The sequence below is a fragment of the Telmatherina bonti genome (genome assembly GCF_933228915.1).
Source record: "Telmatherina bonti genome assembly, chromosome: 2".
NCBI lineage: Eukaryota > Metazoa > Chordata > Actinopteri > Atheriniformes > Telmatherinidae > Telmatherina > Telmatherina bonti.
The window spans coordinates 42478822-42500942 of NC_136620.1; the positions used below are offsets into that span (position 1 = coordinate 42478822).

Consider the following 22121-nt stretch of genomic DNA (forward strand, 5'->3'; position numbering starts at 1 on the left):
ACACATATACATATACACTACTCACAAAAAGTTAGGGATATTTGGCTTTCAGGTGAAATTCATGGAAAATGCAATATGTTCATGCTACAGTGATATAATATCATAAAAGTAAGACATTTAAGTAGAAGGATGCACTACTGATTTCCTCATCTCAAAAAATTGATCCAACACAAAAGGTAACAACAATGGTAGTTACACCACAACAAAAAATGTGAACGTCTCAATATCTGGTCATGTGCCCTTGAGCATCAATTACAGCTTGACAACGACGTCTCATGCTGTTCACAAGGCAACTTATTGCCTGCTGAGGCATGGCATCCCACTCTTCTTGAAGGGCAGCCCTCAGGTAATTGAGGTTCTGGGGTGCAGGGTTTCGAGCCTCTACACGACGGCTCAGCTGATCCCACAGGTTTTCAATGGGATTCAGGTCTGGAGAGAGTGCAGGCCATTCCATTTGCGGTACACCAGTCTCCAACAGCCGTTCCCTGATGATGCGGCCTCGATGAGCAGGAGCATTGTCGTCCATGAAGATGAAATTAGGCCTGTGCTGTTCATGTAGGGGCACAATCACTGGATTAATGATGTTATTCAGGTAGTATGGGCTTGTCACTGTACCATTCACAAAGTGTAGGGCAGTTCTGTACCAAGTGGACACCCCTGCCCACACTGTAACACCGCCACCACCAAAAGCTGGCCTGGTGACAACAGTGGCTGATGCATAGCGCTCTCCCTGACGTCTCCAACATCGTTGCCGGCCATCATTTCTGCTCAGTGTGAATCGACTTTCATCAGAGAACAGCACTGAGGCCCACTGGTTCCTCGTCCAGCGTAAATGCTCCCTGGCCCATGCAAGACGATGATGCCTGTGCCTGGTGGTGTGGTCAGGTACCCGTGCAGGTCGTCTAGCACGCAGACCACGCTGATGGAAACGGTTTGGAATGGTCTGACGTGACACTTGGGTGCCTCTCACCTCTCTTAAACGTGCCTGGAGTTGAGTGGCATTCATCATCCGGTTTCTCAGGGCAGTGTTCACAATGTAGCGGTCATCAGCACGGGATGTGGCCAAAGGACGTCCACTTCTAGGCCTTTCTGTGACTCTTCCAGTCTCTCCATATCTCTGTTGCAACCTGCTGATGACACTCTGTGACACTCCAAGCTCAGTGGCCACTTCTGTCTGAGAACGTCCTGTTTGAAGCATGGCAATGGCAAGGGACTGTTGTTCCATTGTTAGCTCTAATTGAACCAGGACATTTATTGGTCAATTCAAGGATCACACACCTGCCGTGATTTTTGCCGTTAAGCTCCTTGTTAGAGAACAGCAACTTGTGCAACATTTATTGAAACATTTAACAGTTGGACATGTGCATTTAAAAGCTTAGAGAAGATCACATTAAGTTCACCTGTACAGGTTTGAATGCATTTTAGGCTTGTTGTGAAATTTCACCCAAAAGCTGAATATCCCTAACTTTTTGTGAGTAGTGTATATGTATATTTATAGAATACTTGTAGTATTATGCAAAACTACAAGTCTAGGTAGAAAGAAACACAACATATGGTGTGATCAGTAAGAAATAATGGACATATATACATAAGGATTTATAGAAGGCTTAATGAGAAGCGTCTGAAAATATAAAGTATACCTAAAGATCCAAAACATAAACGAAACTAACAAAAGTAACACTTGAAAAAGCTGACAGACGTGACACAGAAACAACCCAGAAAAATAGACTGAAATGACACAAATCTGACAAAAATGGTTTCAGATGAAAGTCCTCGTTCAGCCCGTCGGCAGGAAGTTTCTACAGAATAAATCCACAAGGCTTCGCTTCCAGATGACAGGAAGTTCACGTCACACCGCGAATGTTAGGTTCGGCCAGCGGACGGAAGATACACAGTTTGATGTAAACAGCATGTAAACATGTAAACAACATGTAAACAGCCTGTAAAGAGCAGGAGACGGACGCCACAGCGATGTTAAACATGGTAGATCAGTACCAGGATGGTAAAAACAGCGTAACGTCTGTATGGAAGGAGTGGAGGACTGAAGCTCGTTCAGCTGGTGGAACAGCGCCACCACCTGGCAGAGGAGGTGCATAAGCAAACAGATGAAGAGGTACCTTCTTGTAGAGGCTGCTGGGGATAAACTCCTGCTGCTGCTGCCGTGGCAACGACTCCCCGATGCAGATGCCGTAACACACCGCCGCAACACACAACCTGCAGAAACAAGATTTACACTCGTCCACGATCGATACGACACCTGACCTTCACAACCAGGAAGAAACATGGTGATGAGACATGGTGATGGGACATGGTGATGAGACATGGTGATGGGACATGGTGATGAGACATGGTGATGGGACATGGTGATGAGACATGGTGATGGGACATGGTGATGAGACATGGTGATGGGACATGGTGATGGGACATGGTGATGAGACATGGTGATGAGACATGGTGATGGGACATGGTGATGGGACATGGTGATGGGACATTGTGATGAGACATGGTGATGGGACATGGTGATGGGACATGGTGATGAGACATGGTGATGGGACATGGTGATGAGACATGGTGATGGGACATGGTGATGAGACACGGTTAGGGGACATGGTGATGGGACATGGTGATGGGACATTGTGATGAGACACGGTGATGGGACATGGTGATGAGACACGGTTAGGGGACATGGTGATGGGACATGGTGATGGGACATTGTGATGAGACACGGTGATGGGACATGGTGATGAGACATGGTGATGAGACATGGTGATGGGACATGGTGATGAGACACGGTGATGGGACATGGTGATGGGACATGGTGATGGGACATGGTGATGAGACACGGTTAGGGGACATGGTGATGGGACATGGTGATGAGACATGGTGATGGGACATGGTGATGGGACATTGTGATGAGACACGGTGATGGGACATGGTGATGGGACATGGTGATGAGACATGGTGATGGGACATGGTGATGGGACATGGTGATGAGACATTGTGATGAGACACGGTTAGGGGACATGGTGATGGGACATTGTGATGAGACACGGTGATGGGACATGGTGATGGGACATGGTGATGAGACATGGTGATGGGACATGGTGATGAGACATGGTGATGGGACATGGTGATGGGACATGGTGATGAGACATTGTGATGAGACACGGTTAGGGGACATGGTGATGGGACATTGTGATGAGACACGGTGATGGGACATGGTGATGGGACATGGTGATGAGACACGGTTAGGGGACATGGTGATGAGACATGGTGATGGGACATGGTGATGGGACATTGTGATGAGACACGGTGATGGGACATGGTGATGGGACATGGTGATGAGACACGGTTAGGGGACATGGTGATGAGACATGGTGATGGGACATGGTGATGGGACATTGTGATGAGACACGGTGATGGGACATGGTGATGAGACATGGTGATGGGACATGGTGATGAGACATGGTGATGGGACATTGTGATGAGACACGGTTAGGGGACATGGTGATGGGACATTGTGATGAGACACGGTGATGGGACATGGTGATGGGACATGGTGATGAGACATGGTGATGGGACATGGTGATGAGACATGGTGATGGGACATGGTGATGGGACATGGTGATGAGACATTGTGATGAGACACGGTTAGGGGACATGGTGATGGGACATTGTGATGAGACACGGTGATGGGACATGGTGATGGGACATGGTGATGAGACACGGTTAGGGGACATGGTGATGAGACACGGTGATGGGACATGGTGATGAGACATGGTGATGGGACATGGTGATGGGACATGGTGATGGGACATGGTGATGAGACATGGTGATGGGACATGGTGATGAGACATGGTGATGGGACATGGTGATGGGACATTGTGATGAGACACGGTGATGGGACATGGTGATGGGACATGGTGATGGGACATGGTGATGAGACATTGTGATGAGACACGGTGATGAGACACGGTGATGGGACATGGTGATGGGACATTGTGATGAGACACGGTGATGGGACATGGTGATGAGACATGGTGATGAGACATGGTGATGGGACATGGTGATGGGACATGGTGATGAGACATTGTGATGAGACACGGTTAGGGGACATGGTGATGGGACATTGTGATGAGACACGGTGATGGGACATGGTGATGGGACATGGTGATGGGACATGGTGATGGGACATGGTGATGAGACACGGTGATGAGACATGGTGATGAGACACGGTTAGGGGACATGGTGATGGGACATGGTGATGAGACATGGTGATGGGACATGGTGATGGGACATTGTGATGAGACACGGTGATGGGACATGGTGATGAGACATGGTGATGGGACATGGTGATGAGACATGGTGATGGGACATTGTGATGAGACACGGTTAGGGGACATGGTGATGGGACATGGTGATGAGACATGGTGATGGGACATGGTGATGGGACATTGTGATGAGACACGGTGATGGGACATGGTGATGGGACATGGTGATGGGACATTGTGATGAGACACGGTGATGGGACATGGTGATGGGACATGGTGATGAGACATGGTGATGGGACATGGTGATGGGACATTGTGATGAGACACGGTGATGGGACATGGTGATGGGACATGGTGATGAGACATGGTGATGGGACATGGTGATGGGACATGGTGATGAGACATGGTGATGGGACATGGTGATGGGACATTGTGATGAGACACGGTTAGGGGACATGGTGATGGGACATTGTGATGAGACACGGTGATGGGACATGGTGATGGGACATGGTGATGAGACATGGTTTCACTGTGTGGAATGTTTATTCCTGAATGATGGTCATGTAGACTAATGAAAGGTGACTGATGGTCACAGGTGAAGCTTCCTGTCGTCGGGAGGAGCGACGGGTTCAGAAGCAGCTCGTTCTGAGCGAAGCAGCCGTGGAGAAGAGGTCAGAGGAATTTAGCGTGGACAACTTTGTACATATTGTAGATATTTGGGTTGATTCACTGCACATATCGCTGCACTGGGGGAATAAAGCCTCCTCAACAGTAGCAACGTCTTCTTTAACGGTAAACTGAATAAAGACGTTTCTCCTGCAGGTAAAGTTGCATTTTTCAGATCTGAAACACGTTCCGACCTTTGCAGGAGAAAATACATTTCCATGTTGGCCGCCTGACCTGATGCAGAAGAGCATGTTGCTGCTTGTGCTGCACTCCAGCGCCGAGCCGAGAGCGTCTGCGAGGGGAACCGGCCGAGACGATGGCGAGAGCTCCACCAGAGGACTGGCCGAGGCATTGAGGTGGACCATGAACGCTGCTAAACCCAGTAAATGTGCTGCGCTCAGCGACGGGCCCTTTAAACACAAAGGTTCACAGCAAATGTGCTCATCTGAAGGATCGGAAACATGTAAAGGGAAAATAAATGCAGAAAGGTTGGATTGGTTTACCTGGTTGTGGAATAAATCCCATAATCTCTGTGTGAGGCTGGAGAGAAGCTGCTTGTTGCCGAGCAACGTGCTGACAAACCTGGAAGCCCAGCGGCTTTGCCTGAAGACGGAGTCGAGACTGTCCTGTTATCCTGTTATCATCTTAGACTGAATGAAGGAGCAGAAAAGGGACTCACCTGTTTGGAGGGTTTGTTTGGGAAGCCTTTAACAGCCACTGACAGAAGTTTCTCACGATCATATTTACAACCTGATGACAGAAGCAACAAATGAGGAGTCCACACGGAGGCACGGGAGGTGGGAACTGATGGGGACGCACCTTTACATGCAGCTCAGGAAGCCGAGGAGAGTCTGTGCTGAGTGTGATGACTGCTGGTCCAATCAGCTGATCAGCAGAACCCGGGAAGACGGCGCTCAGAGTGTGTGAGATCCTGGACAGCTGGGCGGACATCTCTGCACAAACAGTAAGGAGATCTGCATAAGATGAACATCTGGCGCTGACAACACACACACACACCCCCACACCCCGATATCTGACTACATTAAAGCCAACATGCTGATATCGGCCTACGGAGAAGTAAACAATATTTTGTGTGTTTGAGAAGACAATACATTCTCACCTCCATCACCTCCATCCAGGAGCTCCATGAACCCCTGCAGCTGAATCTTCAGAACCTCCAGAGGATCATCGTTTGTGTCCAAACACACTTTGTTGTCTAAAAACCATGTAACATTTTCATGTGTGTGTCTTCTGTGTGTGAGCAGTTTTCATGTGAATACAGGAGTAGAGTGTAAAACAACAGGCTGAACATAGAGGCAGGATTATTTAACCTTCAAACATATCTTATAACTCAGAGACATCAAAATATTATAAAGATGTGTTGCATGTTACCCTGCTACTGTCCTCTTATCACCCTACCATCACCCTGTCATCACCCTACCATCACCCTGCCATCACTCTACCATCACCCTGTCATCACCCTACCATCACCCTGCCATCACTCTACCATCACCCTGTCATCACCCTACCATCACCCTGCCATCACTCTACCATCACCCTGTCATCACCCTACCATCACCCTGCCATCACTCTACCATCACCCTGTCATCACCCTGCCATCACTCTACCATCACCCTGTCATCACCCTACCATCACCCTGTCATCACCCTGCCATCACTCTACCATCACCCTGCCATCACCCTACCATCACCCTGCCATCACCCTACCATCACTCTACCATCACCCTGTCATCACCCTACCATCACCCTGTCATCACTCTACCATCACCCTGTCATCACCCTACCATCACCCTGTCATCACCCTACCATCACCCTGTCATCACCCTACCATCACTCTACCATCACCCTGTCATCACTCTACCATCACCCTGTCATCACCCTACCATCACTCTACCATCACCCTGCCATCACTCTACCATCACCCTGTCATCACCCTGCCATCACTCTACCATCACCCTGTCATCACTCTACCATCACTCTACCATCACCCTGCCATCACCCTGCCATCACCCTACCATCACTCTACCATCACCCTACCATCACTCTACCATCACCCTGTCATCACCCTACCATCACCCTGTCATCACTCTACCATCACCCTGTCATCACCCTACCATCACTCTGTCATCACCCTGCCATCACTCTACCATCACCCTGTCATCACTCTACCATCACCCTGTCATCACCCTACCATCACCCTGTCATCACCCTGCCATCACTCTACCATCACCCTGTCATCACTCTACCATCACCCTGTCATCACCCTACCATCACCCTGTCATCACTCTACCATCACCCTGTCATCACCCTACCATCACCCTGTCATCACCCTGCCATCACTCTACCATCACCCTGTCATCACCCTGCCATCACTCTACCATCACCCTGTCATCACCCTGCCATCACCCTGTCATCACCCTGCCATCACTCTACCATCACCCTGCCATCACTCTACCATCACCCTACCATCACCCTGCCATCACTCTACCATCACCCTGTCATCACCCTACCATCACCCTGTCATCACCCTGCCATCACTCTACCATCACCCTGTCATCACCCTGTCATCACCCTACCATCACCCTGTCATCACCCTACCATCACCCTGTCATCACCCTGCCATCACTCTACCATCACCCTGTCATCACCCTACCATCACCCTGTCATCACTCTACCATCACCCTGTCATCACCCTACCATCACCCTGTCATCACCCTGCCATCACCCTACCATCACCCTGTCATCACCCTGCCATCACTCTACCATCACCCTGCCATCACCCTGCCATCACCCTACCATCACCCTACCATCACCCTGTCATCACCCTACCATCACCCTGTCATCACTCTACCATCACCCTGCCATCACCCTACCATCACCCTGTCATCACCCTGCCATCACTCTACCATCACCCTGCCATCACCCTGCCATCACCCTACCATCACTCTACCATCACCCTGTCATCACCCTACCATCACCCTGTCATCACTCTACCATCACCCTGTCATCACCCTACCATCACCCTGTCATCACCCTGCCATCACTCTACCATCACCCTGCCATCACCCTGCCATCACCCTGCCATCACCCTGCCATCACCCTGCCATCACTCTACCATCACCCTGTCATCACTCTACCATCACCTTGCCATCACTCTACCATCACCCTGCCATCACCCTGTCATCACCCTACCATCACCCTGTCATCACCCTGCCATCACCCTACCATCACTCTACCATCACCCTGTCATCACCCTGTCATCACCCTACCATCACCCTGTCATCACCCTACCATCACCCTGTCATGACCCTACCATCACCCTGTCATCACCCTACCATCACCCTGTCATCACCCTGTCATCACCCTACCATCACCCTGCCATCACCCTGTCATCACCCTGTCATCACCCTACCATCACCCTGCCATCACCCTGCCATCACCCTGCCATCACCCTGTCATCACCCTACCATCACCCTACCATCACCCTGCCATCACCCTGCCATCACCCTGTCATCACTCTACCATCACTCTACCATCACCCTGTCATCACCCTACCATCACCCTGTCATCACCCTGCCATCACCCTGTCATCACCCTACCATCACCCTGCCATCACCCTGTCATCACCCTACCATCACCCTGCCATCACTCTGCCATCACCCTGCCATCACCCTGCCATCACTCTACCATCACCCTGTCATCACCCTGCCATCACCCTACCATCACCCTGCCATCACTCTACCATCACCCTGTCATCACTCTACCATCACCCTGTCATCACCCTGCCATCACCCTGCCATCACCCTGCCATCACCCTACCATCACCCTGTCATCACCCTACCATCACCCTGTCATCACTCTACCATCACCCTGTCATCACTACCATCACCCTGTCATCACCCTGCCATCACCCTGCCATCACTCTACCATCACCCTGTCATCACCCTGCCATCACCCTGCCATCACCCTACCATCACCCTGTCATCACCCTACCATCACCCTGTCATCACTCTACCATCACCCTGTCATCACTACCATCACCCTGTCATCACCCTGCCATCACCCTGCCATCACTCTACCATCACCCTGTCATCACCCTGCCATCACCCTGCCATCACCCTACCATCACCCTGTCATCACTCTACCATCACCCTGTCATCACCCTGCCATCACCCTGTCATCACCCTGCCATCACCCTGCCATCACTCTACCATCACCCTGTCATCACCCTGCCATCACCCTGCCATCACCCTACCATCACCCTGTCATCACTCTACCATCACCCTACCATCACCCTGTCATCACCCTGCCATCACCCTGCAATCACCCTACCATCACCGTGTCATCACTCTACCATCACCCTGTCATCACCCTGCCATCACCCTGCCATCACCCTACCATCACCCTGTCATCACTCTACCATCACCCTACCATCACCCTGTCTTCACCCTGTCATCACTCTACCATCACCCTGTCATCACCCTACCATCACCCTGTCATCACCCTGCCATCACTCTACCATCACCCTGTCATCACCCTGTCATCACCCTACCATCACCCTGTCATCACCCTACCATCACCCTGTCATCACCCTGCCATCACTCTACCATCACCCTGTCATCACCCTACCATCACCCTGTCATCACCCTGCCATCACTCTACCATCACCCTGTCATCACCCTGTCATCACCCTACCATCACCCTGTCATCACCCTACCATCACCCTGTCATCACCCTGCCATCACTCTACCATCACCCTGTCATCACCCTACCATCACCCTGTCATCACTCTACCATCACCCTGTCATCACCCTACCATCACCCTGTCATCACCCTGCCATCACTTTACCATCACCCTGTCATCACCCTGCCATCACTCTACCATCACCCTGCCATCACCCTGCCATCACCCTACCATCACCCTACCATCACCCTGTCATCACCCTACCATCACCCTGTCATCACTCTACCATCACCCTGCCATCACCCTACCATCACCCTGTCATCACCCTGCCATCACTCTACCATCACCCTGCCATCACCCTGCCATCACCCTACCATCACTCTACCATCACCCTGTCATCACCCTACCATCACCCTGTCATCACTCTACCATCACCCTGTCATCACCCTACCATCACCCTGTCATCACCCTGCCATCACTCTACCATCACCCTGCCATCACCCTGCCATCACCCTGCCATCACCCTGCCATCACTCTACCATCACCCTGCCATCACCCTGCCATCACCCTGCCATCACCCTACCATCACCCTGTCATCACCCTACCATCACCCTGCCATCACTCTACCATCACCCTGTCATCACCCTACCATCACCCTGTCATCACTCTACCATCACCCTGTCATCACCCTACCATCACCCTGTCATCACCCTGCCATCACTCTACCATCACCCTGTCATCACCCTGCCATCACTCTACCATCACCCTGCCATCACCCTGCCATCACCCTACCATCACCCTACCATCACCCTGTCATCACCCTACCATCACCCTGTCATCACTCTACCATCACCCTGCCATCACCCTACCATCACCCTGTCATCACCCTGCCATCACTCTACCATCACCCTGCCATCACCCTACCATCACTCTACCATCACCCTGTCATCACCCTACCATCACCCTGTCATCACTCTACCATCACCCTGTCATCACCCTACCATCACCCTGTCATCACCCTGCCATCACTCTACCATCACCCTGCCATCACCCTGCCATCACCCTGCCATCACTCTACCATCACCCTGTCATCACTCTACCATCACCCTGCCATCACTCTACCATCACCCTGCCATCACCCTGTCATCACCCTACCATCACCCTGTCATCACCCTGCCATCACCCTACCATCACTCTACCATCACCCTGTCATCACCCTGTCATCACCCTACCATCACCCTGTCATCACCCTACCATCACCCTGTCATCACCCTACCATCACCCTGTCATCACCCTACCATCACCCTGCCATCACCCTGTCATCACCCTGTCATCACCCTACCATCACCCTGCCATCACCCTGCCATCACCCTGTCATCACTCTACCATCACCCTGTCATCACCCTGCCATCACCCTGCCATCACCCTGTCATCACCCTACCATCACCCTGCCATCACTCTGCCATCACCCTGCCATCACTCTACCATCACCCTGTCATCACCCTGCCATCACCCTACCATCACCCTGCCATCACTCTACCATCACCCTGTCATCACTCTACCATCACCCTGTCATCACCCTGCCATCACCCTGCCATCACCCTGCCATCACCCTACCATCACCCTGTCATCACCCTACCATCACCCTGTCATCACTCTACCATCACCCTGTCATCACTACCATCACCCTGTCATCACCCTGCCATCACCCTGCCATCACTCTACCATCACCCTGTCATCACCCTGCCATCACCCTGCCATCACCCTACCATCACCCTGTCATCACCCTACCATCACCCTGTCATCACTCTACCATCACCCTGTCATCACTACCATCACCCTGTCATCACCCTGCCATCACCCTGCCATCACTCTACCATCACCCTGTCATCACCCTGCCATCACCCTGCCATCACCCTACCATCACCCTGTCATCACCCTGCCATCACCCTGTCATCACCCTGCCATCACCCTGCCATCACTCTACCATCACCCTGTCATCACCCTGCCATCACCCTGCCATCACCCTACCATCACCGTGTCAACACTCTACCATCACCCTGTCATCACCCTGCCATCACCCTGCCATCACCCTACCATCACCCTGTCATCACTCTACCATCACCCTACCATCACCCTGTCATCACCCTGCCATCACCCTGCCATCACCCTACCATCACCGTGTCATCACTCTACCATCACCTTGTCATCACCCTGCCATCACCCTGCCATCACCCTACCATCACCCTGTCATCACTCTACCATCACCCTACCATCACCCTGTCTTCACCCTGTCATCACTCTACCATCACCCTGTCATCACCCTACCATCACCCTGTCATCACTCTACCATCACCCTGCCATCACTCTACCATCACCCTGCCATCACCCTGCCATCACCCTGCCATCACCCTACCATCACTCTACCATCACCCTGTCATCACCCTACCATCACCCTGTCATCACCCTACCATCACCCTGCCATCACTCTACCATCACCCTGTCATCACTCTACCATCACCCTGCCATCACTCTACCATCACCCTGCCATCACCCTGTCATCACCCTACCATCACCCTGTCATCACCCTGCCATCACCCTACCATCACCCTGTCATCACCCTGCCATCACTCTACCATCACCCTGCCATCACCCTGCCATCACCCTACCATCACTCTACCATCACCCTGTCATCACCCTACCATCACCCTGTCATCACCCTACCATCACCCTGCCATCACTCTACCATCACCCTGTCATCACTCTACCATCACCCTGCCATCACTCTACCATCACCCTGCCATCACCCTGTCATCACCCTACCATCACCCTGTCATCACCCTGCCATCACCCTACCATCACTCTACCATCACCCTGTCATCACCCTACCATCACCCTGTCATCACCCTACCATCACCCTGTCATCACCCTACCATCACCCTGTCATCACCCTACCATCACCCTGTCATCACCCTGTCATCACCCTACCATCACCCTGCCATCACCCTGTCATCACCCTGTCATCACCCTACCATCACCCTGCCATCACCCTGCCATCACCCTACCATCACCCTACCATCACCCTGCCATCACCCTGCCATCACCCTGTCATCACTCTACCATCACTCTACCATCACCCTGTCATCACCCTACCATCACCCTGTCATCACCCTGCCATCACCCTGTCATCACCCTACCATCACCCTGCCATCACCCTGTCATCACCCTGCCATCACCCTGCCATCACCCTGTCATCACCCTGCCATCACCCTGTCATCACCCTGTCATCACCCTACCATCACCCTGTCATCACCCTGTCATCACCCTACCATCACCCTGCCATCACCCTGTCATCACCCTGCCATCACCCTGCCATCACTCTGCCATCACCCTGCCATCACCCTGCCATCACCCTACCATCACCCTGCCATCACTCTACCATCACCCTGCCATCACCCTGCCATCACCCTACCATCACCCTGCCATCACTCTACCATCACCCTGTCATCACCCTACCATCACCCTGTCATCACTCTACCATCACCCTGTCATCACTACCATCACCCTGTCATCACCCTGCCATCACCCTGCCATCACTCTACCATCACCCTGTCATCACCCTGCCATCACCCTGCCATCACCCTACCATCACCCTGTCATCACTCTACCATCACCCTGTCATCACCCTGCCATCACCCTGTCATCACCCTGCCATCACTCTACCATCACCCTGTCATCACCCTGCCATCACCCTGCCATCACCCTACCATCACCGTGTCATCACTCTACCATCACCCTGTCATCACCCTGCCATCACCCTGCCATCACCCTACCATCACCCTGTCATCACTCTACCATCACCCTACCATCACCCTGTCTTCACCCTGTCATCACCCTACCATCACCCTGTCATCACTCTACCATCACCCTGCCATCACTCTACCATCACCCTGCCATCACCCTGTCATCACCCTGCCATCACCCTACCATCACTCTACCATCACCCTGTCATCACCCTACCATCACCCTGTCATCACCCTACCATCACCCTGCCATCACTCTACCATCACCCTGTCATCACTCTACCATCACCCTGCCATCACTCTACCATCACCCTGCCATCACCCTGTCATCACCCTACCATCACCCTGTCATCACCCTGCCATCACCCTACCATCACTCTACCATCACCCTGTCATCACCCTGTCATCACCCTACCATCACCCTGTCATCACCCTACCATCACCCTGTCATCACCCTGTCATCACCCTACCATCACCCTGCCATCACCCTGTCATCACCCTGTCATCACCCTGCCATCACCCTGCCATCACCCTGTCATCACCCTACCATCACCCTACCATCACCCTGTCATCACCCTACCATCACCCTGTCATCACTCTACCATCACCCTGCCATCACTCTACCATCACCCTGTCATCACTCTACCATCACCCTGCCATCACTCTACCATCACCCTGCCATCACCCTACCATCACCCTACCATCACCCTGTCATCACCCTGCCATCACCCTACCATCACTCTACCATCACCCTGTCATCACCCTACCATCACCCTGCCATCACTCTACCATCACCCTGTCATCACTCTACCATCACCCTGCCATCACCCTGTCATCACCCTACCATCACCCTGTCATCACCCTGCCATCACCCTACCATCACTCTACCATCACCCTGTCATCACCCTACCATCACCCTGCCATCACCCTACCATCACCCTGTCATCACCCTGCCATCACCCTACCATCACCCTGTCATCACCCTACCATCACCCTGCCATCACCCTACCATCACCCTGTCATCACCCTACCATCACCCTGTCATCACTCTACCATCACCCTGCCATCACTCTACCATCACCCTGTCATCACCCTACCATCACCCTGCCATCACTCTACCATCACCCTGTCATCACTCTACCATCACCCTGCCATCACTCTACCATCACCCTGCCATCACCCTGTCATCACCCTACCATCACCCTGTCATCACCCTACCATCACCCTGCCATCACCCTACCATCACCCTGCCATCACCCTGCCATCACTCTACCATCACCCTGTCATCACCCTGTCATCACCCTACCATCACCCTGTCATCACCCTACCATCACCCTGTCATCACTCTACCATCACCCTGTCATCACCCTACCATCACCCTGTCATCACCCTGCCATCACCCTACCATCACCGTGTCATCACTCTACCATCACCCTGTCATCACCCTGCCATCACCCTGCCATCACCCTACCATCACCCTGTCATCACTCTACCATCACCCTACCATCACCCTGTCATCACCCTGCCATCACCCTGCCATCACCCTACCATCACCGTGTCATCACTCTACCATCACCCTGTCATCACCCTGCCATCACCCTGCCATCACCCTACCATCACCCTGTCATCACTCTACCATCACCCTACCATCACCCTGTCCTCACCCTGTCATCACTCTACCATCACCCTGTCATCACCCTACCATCACCCTGTCATCACCCTACCATCACCCTGCCATCACTCTACCATCACCCTGCCATCACTCTACCATCACCCTGCCATCACCCTGTCATCACCCTGCCATCACCCTACCATCACTCTACCATCACCCTGTCATCACCCTACCATCACCCTGTCATCACCCTACCATCACCCTGCCATCACTCTACCATCACCCTGTCATCACTCTACCATCACCCTGCCATCACTCTACCATCACCCTGCCATCACCCTGTCATCACCCTACCATCATCCTGTCATCACCCTGCCATCACCCTACCATCACCCTGTCATCACCCTGCCATCACTCTACCATCACCCTGCCATCACCCTGCCATCACCCTACCATCACTCTACCATCACCCTGTCATCACCCTACCATCACCCTGTCATCACTCTACCATCACCCTGTCATCACCCTACCATCACCCTGTCATCACCCTACCATCACCCTGTCATCACCCTACCATCACTCTACCATCACCCTGTCATCACTCTACCATCACCCTGTCATCACCCTACCATCACTCTACCATCACCCTGCCATCACTCTACCATCACCCTGTCATCACCCTGCCATCACTCTACCATCACCCTGTCATCACCCTACCATCACCCTGTCATCACTCTACCATCACCCTGTCATCACCCTACCATCACTCTGTCATCACCCTGCCATCACTCTACCATCACCCTGTCATCACTCTACCATCACCCTGTCATCACCCTACCATCACCCTGTCATCACCCTGCCATCACTCTACCATCACCCTGTCATCACTCTACCATCACCCTGTCATCACCCTACCATCACCCTGTCATCACTCTACCATCACCCTGTCATCACCCTACCATCACCCTGTCATCACCCTGCCATCACTCTACCATCACCCTGTCATCACCCTGCCATCACTCTACCATCACCCTGTCATCACCCTGCCATCACCCTGTCATCACCCTGCCATCACTCTACCATCACCCTGCCATCACTCTACCATCACCCTACCATCACCCTGCCATCACTCTACCATCACCCTGTCATCACCCTACCATCACCCTGTCATCACCCTGCCATCACTCTACCATCACCCTGTCATCACCCTGTCATCACCCTACCATCACCCTGTCATCACCCTACCATCACCCTGTCATCACCCTGCCATCACTCTACCATCACCCTGTCATCACCCTACCATCACCCTGTCATCACTCTACCATCACCCTGTCATCACCCTACCATCACCCTGTCATCACCCTGCCATCACCCTACCATCACCCTGTCATCACCCTGCCATCACTCTACCATCACCCTGCCATCACCCTGCCATCACCCTACCATCACCCTACCATCACCCTGTCATCACCCTACCATCACCCTGTCATCACTCTACCATCACCCTGCCATCACCCTACCATCACCCTGTCATCACCCTGCCATCACTCTACCATCACCCTGCCATCACCCTGCCATCACCCTACCATCACTCTACCATCACCCTGTCATCACCCTACCATCACCCTGTCATCACTCTACCATCACCCTGTCATCACCCTACCATCACCCTGTCATCACCCTGCCATCACTCTACCATCACCCTGCCATCACCCTGCCATCACCCTGCCATCACCCTGCCATCACTCTACCATCACCCTGCCATCACTCTACCATCACCCTGCCATCACCCTGTCATCACCCTACCATCACCCTGTCATCACCCTGCCATCACCCTACCATCACTCTACCATCACCCTGTCATCACCCTGTCATCACCCTACCATCACCCTGTCATCACCCTACCATCACCCTGTCATGACCCTACCATCACCCTGTCATCACCCTACCATCACCCTGTCATCACCCTGTCATCACCCTACCATCACCCTGCCATCACCCTGTCATCACCCTGTCATCACCCTACCATCACCCTGCCATCACCCTGCCATCACCCTGCCATCACCCTGTCATCACCCTACCATCACCCTACCATCACCCTGCCATCACCCTGCCATCACCCTGTCATCACTCTACCATCACCCTGTCATCACCCTACCATCACCCTGTCATCACCCTGCCATCACCCTGTCATCACCCTACCATCACCCTGCCATCACCCTGTCATCACCCTACCATCACCCTGCCATCACTCTGCCATCACCCTGCCATCACCCTGCCATCACTCTACCATCACCCTGTCATCACCCTGCCATCACCCTACCATCACCCTGCCATCACTCTACCATCACCCTGTCATCACTCTACCATCACCCTGTCATCACCCTGCCATCACCCTGCCATCACCCTGCCATCACCCTACCATCACCCTGTCATCACCCTACCATCACCCTGTCATCACTCTACCATCACCCTGTCATCACTACCATCACCCTGTCATCACCCTGCCATCACCCTGCCATCACTCTACCATCACCCTGTCATCACCCTGCCATCACCCTGCCATCACCCTACCATCACCCTGTCATCACCCTACCATCACCCTGTCATCACTCTACCATCACCCTGTCATCACTACCATCACCCTGTCATCACCCTGCCATCACCCTGCCATCACTCTACCATCACCCTGTCATCACCCTGCCATCACCCTGCCATCACCCTACCATCACCCTGTCATCACTCTACCATCACCCTGTCATCACCCTGCCATCACCCTGTCATCACCCTGCCATCACCCTGCCATCACTCTACCATCACCCTGTCATCACCCTGCCATCACCCTGCCATCACCCTACCATCACCGTGTCAACACTCTACCATCACCCTGTCATCACCCTGCCATCACCCTGCCATCACCCTACCATCACCCTGTCATCACTCTACCATCACCCTACCATCACCCTGTCATCACCCTGCCATCACCCTGCAATCACCCTACCATCACCGTGTCATCACTCTACCATCACCCTGTCATCACCCTGCCATCACCCTGCCATCACCCTACCATCACCCTGTCATCACTCTACCATCACCCTACCATCACCCTGTCTTCACCCTGTCATCACTCTACCATCACCCTGTCATCACCCTACCATCACCCTGTCATCACCCTGCCATCACTCTACCATCACCCTGTCATCACCCTGTCATCACCCTACCATCACCCTGTCATCACCCTACCATCACCCTGTCATCACCCTGCCATCACTCTACCATCACCCTGTCATCACCCTACCATCACCCTGTCATCACCCTGCCATCACTCTACCATCACCCTGTCATCACCCTGTCATCACCCTACCATCACCCTGTCATCACCCTACCATCACCCTGTCATCACCCTGCCATCACTCTACCATCACCCTGTCATCACCCTACCATCACCCTGTCATCACTCTACCATCACCCTGTCATCACCCTACCATCACCCTGTCATCACCCTGCCATCACTCTACCATCACCCTGTCATCACCCTGCCATCACTCTACCATCACCCTGCCATCACCCTGCCATCACCCTACCATCACCCTACCATCACCCTGTCATCACCCTACCATCACCCTGTCATCACTCTACCATCACCCTGCCATCACCCTACCATCACCCTGTCATCACCCTGCCATCACTCTACCATCACCCTGCCATCACCCTGCCATCACCCTACCATCACTCTACCATCACCCTGTCATCACCCTACCATCACCCTGTCATCACTCTACCATCACCCTGTCATCACCCTACCATCACCCTGTCATCACCCTGCCATCACTCTACCATCACCCTGCCATCACCCTGCCATCACCCTGCCATCACTCTACCATCACCCTGCCATCACCCTGCCATCACCCTGCCATCACCCTGTCATCACCCTACCATCACCCTGCCATCACTCTACCATCACCCTGTCATCACCCTACCATCACCCTGTCATCACTCTACCATCACCCTGTCATCACCCTACCATCACCCTGTCATCACCCTGCCATCACTCTACCATCACCCTGTCATCACCCTGCCATCACTCTACCATCACCCTGCCATCACCCTGCCATCACCCTACCATCACCCTACCATCACCCTGTCATCACCCTACCATCACCCTGTCATCACTCTACCATCACCCTGCCATCACCCTACCATCACCCTGTCATCACCCTGCCATCACTCTACCATCACCCTGCCATCACCCTACCATCACTCTACCATCACCCTGTCATCACCCTACCATCACCCTGTCATCACTCTACCATCACCCTGTCATCACCCTACCATCACCCTGTCATCACCCTGCCATCACTCTACCATCACCCTGCCATCACCCTGCCATCACCCTGCCATCACCCTGCCATCACTCTACCATCACCCTGTCATCACTCTACCATCACCCTGCCATCACTCTACCATCACCCTGCCATCACCCTGTCATCACCCTACCATCACCCTGTCATCACCCTGCCATCACCCTACCATCACTCTACCATCACCCTGTCATCACCCTGTCATCACCCTACCATCACCCTGTCATCACCCTACCATCACCCTGTCATCACCCTACCATCACCCTGTCATCACCCTACCATCACCCTGCCATCACCCTGTCATCACCCTGTCATCACCCTACCATCACCCTGCCATCACCCTGCCATCACCCTGTCATCACTCTACCATCACCCTGTCATCACCCTGCCATCACCCTGCCATCACCCTGTCATCACCCTACCATCACCCTGCCATCACTCTGCCATCACCCTGCCATCACCCTGCCACCACTCTACCATCACCCTGTCATCACCCTGCCATCACCCTACCATCACCCTGCCATCACTCTACCATCACCCTGTCATCACTCTACCATCACCCTGTCATCACCCTGCCATCACCCTGCCATCACCCTACCATCACCCTGTCATCACCCTACCATCACCCTGTCATCACTCTACCATCACCCTGTCATCACTACCATCACCCTGTCATCACCCTGCCATCACTCTACCATCACCCTGTCATCACCCTGCCATCACCCTGCCATCACCCTACCATCACCCTGTCATCACCCTACCATCACCCTGTCATCACTCTACCATCACCCTGTCATCACTACCATCACCCTGTCATCACCCTGCCATCACCCTGCCATCACTCTACCATCACCCTGTCATCACCCTGCCATCACCCTGCCATCACCCTACCATCACCCTGTCATCACCCTGCCATCACCCTGTCATCACCCTGCCATCACCCTGCCATCACTCTACCATCACCCTGTCATCACCCTGCCATCACCCTGCCATCACCCTACCATCACCGTGTCAACACTCTACCATCACCCTGTCATCACCCTGCCATCACCCTGCCATCACCCTACCATCACCCTGTCATCACTCTACCATCACCCTACCATCACCCTGTCATCACCGTGCCATCACCCTGCCATCACCCTACCATCACCGTGTCATCACTCTACCATCACCTTGTCATCACCCTGCCATCACCCTGCCATCACCCTACCATCACCCTGTCATCACTCTACCATCACCCTACCATCACCCTGTCTTCACCCTGTCATCACTCTACCATCACCCTGTCATCACCCTACCATCACCCTGTCATCACTCTACCATCACCCTGCCATCACTCTACCATCACCCTGCCATCACCCTGCCATCACCCTGCCATCACCCTACCATCACTCTACCATCACCCTGTCATCACCCTACCATCACCCTGTCATCACCCTACCATCACCCTGCCATCACTCTACCATCACCCTGTCATCACTCTACCATCACCCTGCCATCACTCTACCATCACCCTGCCATCACCCTGTCATCACCCTACCATCACCCTGTCATCACCCTGCCATCACCCTACCATCACCCTGTCATCACCCTGCCATCACTCTACCATCACCCTGCCATCACCCTGCCATCACCCTACCATCACTCTACCATCACCCTGTCATCACCCTACCATCACCCTGTCATCACCCTACCATCACCCTGCCATCACTCTACCATCACCCTGTCATCACTCTACCATCACCCTGCCATCACTCTACCATCACCCTGCCATCACCCTGTCATCACCCTACCATCACCCTGTCATCACCCTGCCATCACCCTACCATCACTCTACCATCACCCTGTCATCACCCTACCATCACCCTGTCATCACCCTACCATCACCCTGTCATCACCCTACCATCACCCTGTCATGACCCTACCATCACCCTGTCATCACCCTGTCATCACCCTACCATCACCCTGCCATCACCCTGTCATCACCCTGTCATCACCCTGCCATCACCCTGCCATCACCCTGTCATCACCCTACCATCACCCTACCATCACCCTGCCATCACCCTGTCATCACTCTACCATCACTCTACCATCACCCTGTCATCACCCTACCATCACCCTGTCATCACCCTGCCATCACCCTGTCATCACCCTACCATCACCCTGCCATCACCCTGTCATCACCCTGCCATCACCCTGCCATCACCCTGTCATCACCCTGCCATCACCCTGTCATCACCCTGTCATCACCCTACCATCACCCTGTCATCACCCTACCATCACCCTGCCATCACCCTGTCATCACCCTGCCATCACCCTGCCATCACTCTGCCATCACCCTGCCATCACCCTGCCATCACCCTACCATCACCCTGCCATCACTCTACCATCACCCTGCCATCACCCTGTCATCACCCTACCATCATCCTGTCATCACCCTGCCATCACCCTACCATCACCCTGTCATCACCCTGCCATCACTCTACCATCACCCTGCCATCACCCTGCCATCACCCTACCATCACTCTACCATCACCCTGTCATCACCCTACCATCACCCTGTCATCACTCTACCATCACCCTGTCATCACCCTACCATCACCCTGTCATCACCCTACCATCACCCTGTCATCACCCTACCATCACTCTACCATCACCCTGTCATCACTCTACCATCACCCTGTCATCACCCTACCATCACTCT

The 22121-nt window shown here is 53.3% G+C and overlaps 1 protein-coding gene across 1 annotated transcript in view; it reads right to left on the minus strand.

Annotated features, from left to right (window-relative positions):
• Positions 1 to 1988: 1988 nt before the first annotated feature.
• fanca (FA complementation group A) overlaps positions 1989 to 22121 on the minus strand; it is a gene marked incomplete at its 3' end in the record, with an annotated part of 54493 nt that continues 34360 nt past the window's right edge. Inside the window, exons 22-27 of the mRNA XM_079258404.1 lie at positions 6058 to 6153; positions 5757 to 5890; positions 5617 to 5687; positions 5441 to 5540; positions 5172 to 5347; positions 1989 to 2214 (exon numbers count right to left, since the gene is read on the minus strand). Of these exons, the coding sequence (XP_079114530.1) occupies positions 1989 to 2214; positions 5172 to 5347; positions 5441 to 5540; positions 5617 to 5687; positions 5757 to 5890; positions 6058 to 6153 (803 nt within the window). The remainder of the gene's footprint in view (positions 2215 to 5171; positions 5348 to 5440; positions 5541 to 5616; positions 5688 to 5756; positions 5891 to 6057; positions 6154 to 22121) is intronic.